The sequence below is a fragment of the Periplaneta americana genome, chromosome 2 (assembly GCF_040183065.1).
Source record: "Periplaneta americana isolate PAMFEO1 chromosome 2, P.americana_PAMFEO1_priV1, whole genome shotgun sequence".
Taxonomy (NCBI): domain Eukaryota; kingdom Metazoa; phylum Arthropoda; class Insecta; order Blattodea; family Blattidae; genus Periplaneta; species Periplaneta americana.
In genome coordinates this window covers 196650524-196663639 of record NC_091118.1, presented here as the reverse complement: position 1 = coordinate 196663639, position 13116 = coordinate 196650524, and the positions used below count along the sequence as shown (strand labels likewise).

Below are 13116 nucleotides of genomic sequence, written 5' to 3'. Positions count from 1 at the left end.
ACTTCACGACTAAGAACTTTTAACTTAGAAAGCATATTGTAATATTCAGATAGTTAATGTTATGATATACCTAATATAATACAATATAATATTGTTTCATTTATTCAGTCTGCATGACATATCAAATACAAAGGTTAATGACACTTATTTATGTAAGTGATCATTATGTTCAATACAATTTAAAATTGGACAGCGAACGTTTTCGCCCTTCGGGTGTCATCAGGCTTTACATGCAATATCTTATACATTTAGTTTCTGTTGTGAAATGAAATACAATAATAATTTAATAATAAAATGAACTGTTTAAAAGTTGACTTGTGGTAATTGTATCTAAAATAATGTACAGATATAAATTTTATGCATAATATTGAAGAACTGTAGCTGGATTGCTATGTTATATATAAAAATTATAAAACTGTGAACATGTTAGTGACGTTCCTCATTTAAACTTCATAATTGTTAATAAATGAACCATTGAGACAAGATTGACAGAAAACATTTATTAACAATTATGAAGTTTAAATGAGGAATGTCACTAACATGTTCACAGTTCCTCATTTAAACTTCATAATTGTTAATAAATGAACCATTGAGACAAGATTGACAGAAAACATTTATTAACAATTATGAAGTTTAAATGAGGAACGTCACTAACATGTTCACAGTTTTATAATTTTTATATATAACATAGCAATGCAGCTACAGTTCTTCAATATTATGCATAAAATTTATATCTGTACATTATTTTAGATACAATTACCACAAGTCAACTTTTAAACAGTTCATTTTATTATTAAATTATTATTGTATTTCATTTCACAACAGAGACTAAATGTATAAGATATTGCATGTAAAGCCTGATGATGCCCGAAGGTCGAAAACGTTCGCTGTCCAATTTTAAATTGTATTGAACATAATGATCACTTGCATAAATAAGTGTCATTAACCTTTGTATTTGATATGTCATGTAGACTGAATAAATGAAACAATATAATATTGTATTATATTATATAAGAACTTTTAGTTACACCCGTGAACATTATAGCCAAAAGAGCAATAAGAATGTCCATGTTGGAAATTGGAGTCATTCCAAGCTCGAGAAATTAGTTCATGGAGCTACGTATCTTATTTGATAAAGTCTATGAGCCGTTTTATTTGATAGCAGATTTATCTGCCAATAAGTACTTTATATAGAAAGAAGAAAATTATAATCAACATCTAATAACTCCGTCAAGCTGAATAACTTCCTTTCGCATGTCATGTAATAGTTCTTTGCTACAACTGTCTAGTAAGGGAGAGAAAAAGTTTGAATACAAAAAATTAATCCTACAACTCTTTTGACACATTCGTACATTGGAACTTTCCTCCTCATGAAATATCTCTTCCAATTCCTCACTAGATACAATGATGGAGTATGAGCAATATTTGTTGAGCAGGATATCTGTGAGACAAGATAAAAAATTTGGTGTTAACCTATATAAATATTTTTCATAAAAGCATAAAATGGAAAGGCTTTAAATTTTATATGTCATGTGAATCTTCATAGGTTTAGTAATGTTTTATATTTAAATGTACAGAGTGAGCCACATACCCTTAGATGTATACAGCAATGTAATGTACATCCATCAAAAGACTAATTAAAAATAAATATAAAATCAAGCAAAACCAAGCACTATGTACCAAAGCCAAAGATAAAAAATGGAGCATTTTAACAAAAAAAAAAAAAAAAAAAACAAATTATTCCAGAAATCCCACGTAAATCTGCAGTAGCAAAATTCAGACTGCTTACAGAACACAATTATTTGGCCAAACACTTGAATAAAATAGGAATTTACACAAATCCAAATTGCCCTCTATGCAACAAAGAAGAAGAAATGACTGAAGATCATCTACAAACCTGTGAAGTTCTACTTGATGGATCCACCACAGAGAAATATTGGAGAGCAAAAATGCTAATGGCTTTGTTGCCAAAGCCCGGCATTAGATAACAACAACAATAACATATAATGTACTGTAGAATTACTAAACCTGGTGACAAAAGGGTATGGCAACACTGAAAGACAGTTGATAACAATGACCAAAACATTTGGTAGCAATGACAATAACAGTTGAATAACAATAGTGGAATTGTGAGCAAGATGGCAGAAAAAATAATTATTCGCTTGAAGAGCAGTTGATTGCAAGTGTTTGGGTGCACTAAAGCCAGACAATGCAACAAATTATGACAGTTTGAAAGGCCACCCTCGAGAAAAGCAACATTGTTAGCTTGGGAAAAGCGAGCATTCATTATTGGCAGCATCAAAGACAGTCCCCAAAGAGGTCCACCAGTCGTCAGACTCGACACATGTGCTGTAGTTGTTGGATCCATTGAATAGAGTACCAGCATTATTACTATGGCCTCCACGAAGTCCCGACTTGACAACACCAGACAACACTCTGTGGGGGTACATAAAAGAAAAAGTGGCTGCTAGACAGTATCAAACAACTGATGAACTGAAAGACGCTGTGACAGCTGCCTTTGTAGATGTAACACCACAGCAACTACGTAAAATGGTCACAAAGGACCTGGAAACTTATCCAACTCTGCATAGACAATGATGGACCTCAACCAGACCCATTAAATTGGGTAAGTAAGTAAGAAACATCTACTGTTCTCCAACCAGGAGATCAACCGTGAAAGGAATGTGCTTACTATTGCCTCATCTATTGGAACGAAGTAGATAAATAACATTACCGTTATAACGCTAGTTTAAAAACCATGCGCTCTCCTGCATATGTTATAATAATTAATAATAATAATAATTTATTTATTTAATCTGGCAGAGCTAAGGCCAGTAGGCCTTCTCTTCCGCCCAGCCAGACTCTAATTCTAATTGAATACAATTGCTTACATAGTTATTACAACAAACTGTATGAAGAGATTAAAAGACCAGGAGATTAACTGTGATCTAATTTTGTAACTAGGGTAGTATCAATATGTCTGTATCAATGTTATGGTTTGTGTTGTGAGAGCTAGCCAATAGAGATAAGAGTACCCACGTGTGTGACCTTATGACAACATTCATTCACAGCATTATCCCCCTTCGTCTCATCCGGCAGAGACTTTCTCGTGGTTAGAGCACAGTATGGATACGGTGACTTATGGCTCGCCCTGTACAGTGAAGTTTCAGGTTGTGTTACATGTTTTCATTACAGTGTTTTCAGTTTAATTTTTACTGACGAAATAGCCGTACATTAACTTGAATCCAGAACACAGCCTTATGATTATTTAGTGTGCCAATTCAGAAATTTTTATGGCATGTTTTGCCACTTTGTGTAGCATGTTTGCATGTATATTTTGATAGTTTTTGTAGCATTAACATCCTCAGTCTGGTTATGAGACAATGATTTCAAGTTAAGAGGTAGACTAGTGACATCCCAATACTGCTGCTGTTCCATTCACTGTTTCTTTATTCCACACTTGCACAGAAGTGAATAACAGGCAGAAATGAGGCTGTAAGACTGTATACACAGAGGAGAGGTCGGCTCACAAATGCAAACCAGTCATTTTACACATCTGGCAGTGTAAGAATTATGTTCCCTACTCCATTTTCTTTTTTGCCTTGCTGTGTCAAATTTGCAAATGTACTATATTCCACCCTTACAATTCCATTTCATTTATATAAAACTTTCAATTAAGGGCAGCATGACTGGCATCTATAATATATACATATACACATCTAGTGGTACAAAGTGTCAGAAAACTACTTAAAAAACATCAACCCTTCCCTTGTCACTATTTTTAAAAATGTCGCATGATTTTAACCCTTCCCATGTCAATAATATAATTCGTTTTCAGGAATGGATTATTATAACAGGAACTTTCATAGTGTACGTAATTGTAACCCGAAGTAAGAAATATTAGTGTTCATATAACTGTAATATATAATTTTTTACATTTCTTATCAAATCTATGAACACTGTATAATTGGCCTAACATGTGTGGTTTATCTTTGAATATAAGAAGTATTTATCTTAAATGTACACTTTTAGAATTAAATTATAGGAATTAATTTCGAGTTTCTTTTTATAATCCTGCAGGTTAATTTACTAAGTTGCACTTGGTCATATGGAGCTTATTCTTGGTGTTATTCGAGTAACAAGTTCATGTGAAAATGGGTTCAGTTTTAAATAATTATCGCATTACAGTAATTTGAATCTTAAGAAAAGAGTAATTGTATTAACTAAGAAACAATGTGTAATTCCAGAACACAAGCCTGTAAGAGTGTCATTTCATGAAGTGACAAGTGCATATTTACAAAACAGAAAATTATGAGACTTTCTTGAAGTTACATACAATTTTTGTCCATTTTATTCTGTAAAAATATATTATTTTATCTGGCAGAGAATTTTTATCTGATGAAGAATGATGCTGAAACTGATTAGAAAGAGGAAAAAGAATTGGCTGGGTCACTGGCTGAGAAGAAACTGCCTACTGAAGGATGCACTGGAAGGAATGGTGAATGGGAGAAAAGTTCGAGGCAGAAGAAGATATCAGATGATAGACGACATTAGGATATATGGATCATATGAGGAGACAAAAAGGAAGACAGAAAATGGGAAAGATTAGAGAAAGCTGCAGTGAAAGACCTGCCCTTGGACAGAACACTGAATGAATGGACTTAGATTATCGCGGTGAAAAACGTTCTGCGCACCGCTACCCCAATCTATTTGGCTTCTCGTTTTCAAAATTTATCTGCATAGCATTAGCTAAGTACAAGATCTCATCATAACAATTTACTCATTATACCCTACCACAAGACATCTTTATATTCTTCATCTTATACAGTTTCAGTTGCTAGAAATTGGAACTCGCTTCGGAGTGATGTAAGGGGTTGTTGGACAAAACTTCATTTAGGTCAAAATTACATAAATTCTTACTTAACAGATTAATTGCTGATTAATATTTGTTACCTATAATGAAACTAACATTTGTCCATTCTTATTATTATCATTAATTTCTCTGAATAGATTTACAAAACCTCCAATGACAATTACATTAATATTCTCATTATAGAAATATATTTTAGATTTATATATATATATATATATATATATATATATTTTTTTTTTTTCTCCCTGTAACATAGTCCTAGTAAGCTTATATTAAATTAATTTTCATCATTTTATTAGCTAACTCAAATCTTAAATTAATTATAATTGATTGAATTAAATTAGCTCATAAATTAAGTTACTACTTTACCTTATAGGTTTATCTAAATTTAAATAAATATGTAGTCTACTAGACTTTAAAACTTTAAAAATTAACTGAAGAATATAGCTGGAGAACCTTTTAAGTGTAGTGTAAATATTTGTAATTTAAATATGTATGGTGTTGATTAAGGCTGGTTGAGTGGAAGAGAAGGCCTTATGGCCTTAACTCTGCCAGCGAAAATGAAACATTATTATTATTATTATTATTATTATTATTATTATTATTATTATTATTTGTAAAGATTTTTAATTTCACTTTCCACCTTACTGCAGCACTATGTGAAGAATCATTTAGGCCTATATTCTTGGAAATAATTGAAGGTGCACATTATGATGTCGCTACTGGTATGACAGATACTTATAGATCACATTGTGATTGTTTAAGAGCATTACGTGGAAGTGCAACAACAGCAGAATGTTATTTCTTCTGACTTGATCTACAGAACCTTGAATCAACGTGATGTATTTATTAAAATGAGAAATAGCTGCATTAATTACTTAGAACTGGACTTTTTTCCCCAAAATGAACTCAAGAATAAGCTCTGCAGGTCAAACAACGTGAATCATTCTATGTACAGTGTGTCCTGTTATTGTGTACCTTAAACATGTACACAGTATTATTCATTTGAAAACAAAAAAATGTCATATGAACTAATTTTCTATACAACTTAGTTACAGAGATATAACAGACAAAAAAAGCAATGAAAGATGTCGTTCCTACCATGTAAATGTTTGTCGTGTCATATCAGGTGTTCAGAAGGTTCACCATTACAATTCAAGCATAGGTGTGCCTATCTTTGCCACAAATGTTTTGATTTTGGAAGAAGGAAGGAGAGTTCCGAATCCTAGCACACATTTCCACAACTGACTGCCACAAGTGGTATTGTGGGGGATGACTTCCAATATACATGACAGCCTTTAGATGACCAAATAACTAAAAATCGCAATGTGTGAGATCAGGTGATCTTGCCGGCCACAGAACAGGTCCATTCCTCTCAATCCACCATCCTGGAAATTTCATGTACAAATGTTTGCGATAATTTGCAGCATACATACCAGCAGCACATGAATTCAATTGCGCTTCCTCAAAATAACTCGTGTCAATATGTTCCCTATTATAATTCTTGTCGTCTTCTATTGTGAGGAATTATGGAACTAAGCCGTTTAAACAATTAGTTCATATGACATTGTTTTTTGGTGTGTAACTTGATGCATATGTCTAAAGTACACAATAATGGGATATCCTGTATAATACCAGTACTTCTTTTTCTGAATATCCAATAGAGTGTGGATGGGGAGTTCCATATTATGTATTAATATTTTTGTTATTTATAATACTGAACTTTTATTTTTAAAACACTTTAATGTACACTGTTTTTGAATACAATTTTTTTTAATACCTAGTTAAACACATCCTTGCATAATACTATATATAGATTTTCCATGTTTTGTCTGCAAAAATATATGTAACAGTAAATTATTTGGGGGGGTGGGGACGAGATAACATGGGAAGGGTTAAACAAATAAGAAGCTCTTAACAATAAGCAATTGTGTCAAAATGTTGAAAAATGTTTTTCAAAAATAGTTTTGGGGTACAAAGCTTTACATTGATTTTCAAACCCATCCACTGACCATGGCTAATCATGTGTCAAAAAGTGTCTGTGCAGAAAGACTATATTTTAAAGTTTGAATGTGTGGCAGCTGCACTGTGTAGTATAGAGCAGACACAGGAAGGGTTACCAACCTACTGTGCAAGTACATGGATAAAATAAAGTGCGTGTACGTTACAAATACTATATATTGTAACTTAACAAAATGCAGATGTGTAGTAGGAAGACTTCTGTGACACTTGTGGGATATATTTTGGTCTCTCCTATACATAACCAGAGAGTTGGACTAATCATCATACACGTGAAATTCAAATAATTATGACAGTGACTTTCTATTGTTCGTTAACAGTACATAAAATAAATCTAATTCTTGCCAAATACAGTTCCTTATTTGTAAGACCATACAGGTTATTGCCCGAAAGATCTAATATTTATTCTTTGTTCAAAGCATCTTTTCAGTTCCATTCTGTTGTGTAACATGAAATGGAAGAACTAGAGTTTTTCGTGTGGCTCTGATTTATGAAGGCAGCAACAGATCTGAGAGTGTGGTGACTAATTCTGGGAGTGGCAAGTATTTTTCTAGCTTTCTAACTACACCATCTTTAACTGTATTAAACCTAGCATATTAAAACTCTATTATGAATATTTATAAGAAATTTATACTCCCATCTTCATGCTTTGCACAATTTTTATCCTATTTTCGAATATCTCTTTACAATGAGACAATATCTATACAAAGGTTTTCCCCAGAAATAGGATATATTTATCTATATATAGCATTCTTTACTCTCAGTATGAGATTTTTTACATTGCTTTCCAGCAATTGAAGTTTATTTTGAAAATAAAACACTAAGAAAAATATTAGTAATTTATTTAATCTCGTATCTGAAGATAATTTGCAACAATAAAAAATGGTACATGCAAGAATTTTATTTCTCAATTGAAGTTGTTAAAAAATTAATGCCCATGACACTTCAAATTTTCTTTAACTCTTTGATAAAACTAGATATTGCATAACATTTTAAACTGCATTCTCAATGCTAGTAACAGAGGCCTGAATCTCTTTGGTGCTAAGGGACTAATTAAAATAAAATGTATTTCCTTTGTGATAATCTTGTGGAAATTATAAACACTCTAGCCAGCAATCCAACTCTATGTTCATGCTCATTGACATTCGCACATCATATGTTCAATACGGCAAGAATCTCATTGGCTCTCAGTCTTACAAACTAGCAAGGTACATAAAAAGCATCAGCTATACTTTATAAGCAACTGCCATGGCACGTGGATCTTCCAGTAATTGAATAGAACAACAAAACTCTCATTGCTATATCACATTGTGTCTTGATTCCATACGAAATTAATACATTGAAGACAATAGGCCCATGCTGATGACCTCGCCAGATGTAATCTGCTACCTCTTGAGTTCCACCACGATGATTATGGTGAGCACAATTCCAATGATAACTGCCACAGCAATCAGAAAGCACATTTTCTTGCGATGCTTGATCTATAAGAAAAGGTAACACAGAATTAACTGTTTCGTTTATTTTATGAAGGAACAGTTTCTTATAAATATGGTAGTTAGGAATACCACAGTTGTCAACATTAAACGAAACTGGTAATTTGGCCTTTTGACAGACGAGTTTAAAAAAGTAAAACACATGTAGAGCTTATTTTATTCAAATACTTCAGCAATGTACGAGGGTGATCCAGGAAATAACGACCGTTCGCGCATACCCGCCGCACAGCTGACTCCCCTTCCTTGTTTGAAGGTCAACTGGCTTCCTTAACATGTGTTCTCATAATCTTGTGAGTACTGGTTGCAACAAGTCGCCATTGTGCATTTTGTGTTACTTCAAAATGAACGACGTGATTGATAATCTCGCCGACTGTGAGGTGAGGAGTGTGATTCGATTTTTGAATGCCCGACATTTGAAACAAGTGTATGGTGATACTGTAATGAATGAAAGAAATGTGAGAAAATGGTGCGAAATGTTCAACAATGGGCGAACAAATGTCCATGATGAAACTCGACCCGGACGCCCATCACTCATCACAGAAGACCTGAAGACTAAAGTGAACGACAGAATCTTGCAAGACAGGCGCATATCACTCGACGAATTGCATATTGCCTTTCCTGACATTTCTCGTTCTTTGCTTGGTGAAATTGTGTCGCAATATCTTGGCTACCACAAAATCTGTGCACGATGGGTTCCACAGCAACTAAGTGATCAACACAAAACTCAGAGAATGGCCTCAGCATTGACATTCTTGATGCGATATCACACAGATGTAGACGCCTTTCTTGATCAAATTGTGGCTGGTGATGAGACCTGGGTGTCCCACAACACCCCAGAGACCAAGTGCCAATCACGTCAGTGGCATCATCCCTCATCACCCAAGAAACCGAGAAAATTCAAACAGACTCTCTCAACACAAAAAGTCATGGCTACTGTCTTTTGGGATCGTTTGGAAGTGATGAGTTGAAGAAGACAGTGAACACCTGGCTTAATGAACTGGCGGCAGAGGAGTATAACACGGGAATTCTAAAGCTAGTGAACAGATACGACAAATGTTTAAATGTAGGTGGTGATTATGTAGAGAAGTAAAGGAAGCTTTAGTTATGTAACAGACTTTGTTTTTTCAAATAAATATATATTTTTTTAATTATTACAACAAAACGGTTGTTATTTCCTGGATCCCCCTCATACTACAATTCCATTGGTTCAAATTATTCTGGAATTGATTTTTCGTCTTTGAGATACGATTGTGATGGTTTCTGTTTAAATGACTTCTTCAGTTTTTATTAGGTAAAAACAAAATGTAAAGCATTGTTGTTTAGTCAACTTTCCGAAAACAGGTCTGAAGGCACCACTTATGAGGCAACTAGGCCAAGAGATAATGGAGTAGGTGGCCAGTTCCTTTCTCCTTCCAATGCATACATTTTTCTTCTCTTCCTTGTTTGCTGAAAACCAGGACATTTATGCTCCTGAGAAATATTTTCGGAATGAAGACCTCAATTCTGGTAGTCATAGAAAATCCAGGACATATGGAAACACTACTGTAATTTAATTTAAACATTTAAAAACAAATAAGTATATAATAAATTTTCAATCTTAAGACATATCAACTTGCAAATGTTTATTTGCTATTTAATAAGATATATGAACGTTTTTGCCGTTTGGGGCATCTTCAGATATAACAGAAACATATAATCTGAAGATGCCCCAAACGGCGAAAACGTTCATATATCTTATTAAATAGCAAATAAACATTTGCAAGTTGATATGTCTTAAGATTGAAAATTTGTTATATACTTATTTAATAATTCACTAGGCACAATGAAATATAAAAATGAATTGTTAATTTAAAAACAAGTTCGTGAATAAAAAAAGAGCAAATGCTTGTAAATCTGGAACTAGGGCCTATATTGGAAAGGAACATGTATAACAATATACTTACTTATGGCTTTTAAGGAACCAGGAGGTTCATTGCCACCTTCACATAAGCCCGCCATCAGTCCCTATCCCGTGCAAGATTAATCCAGTCTCTATCATATCCCACTTCCCCTCAAATCCATTTTAATATCCTCCCATTTACGTCTTGGCCTCCCCAAAGATCTTTTTCCCTCCAGTCTCCAAACTAACATTCTACATGTATTTCTGGATTCGTTCATACGTGCTACATGCCCTGTCCATCTCAAACGTCTGGATTTAATGTTCCTAATTATATTATATAACAATATAATAAAACATTTCTCTACCTGATATTCCGCAGCTTTCTGTAGTTCTTGCTGACCAAGTTCCACATTTCCGTGGACATTTTCAATGTTATTCTCAATGGAATCTGTAATGATGACGAAATAATTGCTATTAAACTTCTAAGTCCTGAGAGTATAGTATACTATACCATACTTCATAAATGATTATGATATAAGATGTGCAGAGAGCCGAAGTATAGTATAATATATCTAAGTACATTTCTGTCCTAACTGTAATCTGCAGAATTTTTTCAGCATTTTTCCTCACCTCAGTGACTTTTTTTTCGAAGTGTAGAATTATATTGAACTTTAAACATAAGCAACAAATGTCTCGGGACTCAGGAGGATGTTACAAATTTATGCTTACAATATGTTATCGTTTTCTTTTTTTGAAGTTAATATATGTGGATAAGCTCCAACATACAAAATACAAACTGAGCTGTACAGCTCGATTCAATGTTACTGACCCCTGTTCTTGCTTGTTTGGCTAATGGGCGACCTGTGTGTTGCGTCATAAGAAAGAAATTTAATCACAAACGTGCATAAGAGGGGGAAAAGGCGAGAGAGAGAAAGAATGAAAATAATATCTATGCTCGAAGCTGAGGGACACTCATGTCAAAAAAATGTAAGTCGTCATGACAATGTTTAGTCAAGAGACGTAGTAGTTAGTAATGGGACATGTGGAAGAATGCTGTTTTTTAAGATGGAGTGTACCGTAACATGATAAGAGGAAGTGTTAGGTGTTATGCCTCTATGCCAGTAGTGACGAACAACTAGCTCTTAGTCTATCTACTTTTTGCAAGGGCCAAAATCCCTGAATCAAGCTGTACTTATGACAATTCCTAAGAAGAATGTGTGCAGTGTCATTCCGAGTTCATTTTTATTTGCACAAATTACTCAAGAGTAAAAGAAACATTTCTACGAGGTTGTTCAGAATATATTCTTCACATGCTTGTTCTGAACTGCAAATTTATTAACGTATTCCACAACTGGGCTACTATACCGTATATCGACACTTACTAATGGTATCACCCTGCTCATGTACCATAGCACCAAGCTCTCGCATAATTTCATTGACGTCCAAGATATCTCCCTCGATCTGCCTTATCCTCTGTTCTCGCTCTATAAGCATCTCCTGTTCAAATTCCAATTCCCGTTGCAGTGTTTTCTGAGCTTCAAGTCGCTCTGCTTCTTCGATAAGTCTCTGCTGGTCGTCATCATCATTGTATTCGCTTACTGTATTTGATGTCTGCCTTGACATTAAACGTATTTTCATCTTATCTGCAACTTGCTAGAGAAACAAAACCTACTATCACCACATCTTCCCAACAAAACTACTGAGAGTAAATTGAATTAAAAGAATATAAGACTAAAGTGAAAAGATACAAAACATAATGTTCATAGTAAAATTCAAATTCAGCAGCCTTTGAGTGAATATTGCAAAAACACTTAGGCCTACAGATCCCTGAATTAACGCATTACAATCCCAAAGCGTTAAAAAGAAATAGTAAAGCGATTAAGCTAAATTCCATGCTTAGTGATACCTTCTGGAGCCTGCTGTAACATTGTACTGCATCTTTGAAGTCGCTGGTCAATTTCTCAGCCTGGAGTTTTTGTTGTTTATCACCTTTTCGAACTACTACTGTCAATCGCTGAAGATCTTTAGCTGTCTGAGATACTATTTGGTTACAGCTCAGTTGTGTTACATGCCTTTCATGGAAGGAAATAAAGATGACAGATTAGTAAATATTGTCATATCTCTGGTTATTCTAAATGACATAGCAAAAGAAAATAAGTAATGCAATTCTTACACTTTATCTCTCAGTCCTTGGTTATCTCTGTCAGTTCCTATGTTCTTAAGTGCTTGTTCTAAAGTTTTCCAACTTCTTATAATGGTGTTTATGTTCGTCGTAATGTTTTCACTCAAATTATACAATTCTGTTGGACTAAATTGAAGGCCAGCATATCCAACATTTGGGACGCTATTGCCAATCGCCCCGTAATTTTTCTGCGGTTCAAATCCTCGCGACATTTCTGATGAGCCTATTAACAAAAGAAATGATTACCAGAGAATTGTCTTCCTGTTCGTATAATTGATGTCAAGGTTCACTGATGGCAACAATAAAATTATAAATGTATTAAATTCCCAGCACTCAACCCGGTAACATTTTTAAATGTCGAAACAATTCTTAGTGTGTAATTTGATTAAGGCAGACATATCATGTATAAATAAATAAATAATAACCTGATTTCAAATGGTTTAGTACTTATTAAATGAAAATACAATTCTAACATTACTTTTCTACACCTTTCAATATATTCCCGTCATTTTGGATTTGACGATTTGGTTGCTATCTGACGAGAAGTATTGGTACTAATGCAATCTTTTCTTTTCAGAAACTAGTATATTGAAGTCTATCAACTTTTCCGCTAAGAATGTGATTTATTCTAGAATAAATTCATATGATTGAGTTTCTTATAAGAAGCATT

At 33.9% G+C, this 13116-nt stretch overlaps 1 protein-coding gene across 2 annotated transcripts; it reads right to left on the bottom strand.

Annotated features, from left to right (window-relative positions):
- Positions 1-7170: 7170 nt before the first annotated feature.
- On the bottom strand, positions 7171-12997 carry Syx13 (syntaxin 13). 2 transcript variants are annotated; one of them, XM_069819275.1, is made up of 6 exons: positions 12872-12997; positions 12438-12669; positions 12171-12336; positions 11647-11917; positions 10630-10712; positions 7171-8373 (listed from the first exon to the last, which is right to left on the bottom strand). In XM_069819275.1, exons 2-6 carry the CDS (start codon positions 12656-12658, stop codon positions 8278-8280), a joined length of 837 nt encoding a protein of 278 aa, XP_069675376.1. In that variant the 5' UTR covers positions 12659-12669; positions 12872-12997; the 3' UTR covers positions 7171-8277. The 2 variants fall into 2 exon arrangements, with proteins under 2 accessions (XP_069675376.1, XP_069675377.1); XM_069819276.1 differs by having other exon boundaries at positions 8142-8373; positions 12925-12996.
- Positions 12998-13116: the final 119 nt, after the last annotated feature.

What these genes read in the sequence shown, in the direction of transcription:
- Syx13 (XM_069819275.1), bottom strand. Translation starts at nt 12,658, where the DNA reads ATGTCGCGAGGATTTGAACCGCAGAAAAATTACGGGGCGATTGGCAAT. An exon ending in GTTACAGCAGGCTCCAGAAG is followed by an intron (nt 11,918 to 12,170) that starts GTATCACTAAGC and finishes TTGTTTCTCTAG; the next exon opens with CAAGTTGCAGATAAGATGAA. An exon ending in TGAGCAGGGTGATACCATTA is followed by an intron (nt 10,713 to 11,646) that starts GTAAGTGTCGAT and finishes TCATCATTACAG; the next exon opens with ATTCCATTGAGAATAACATT.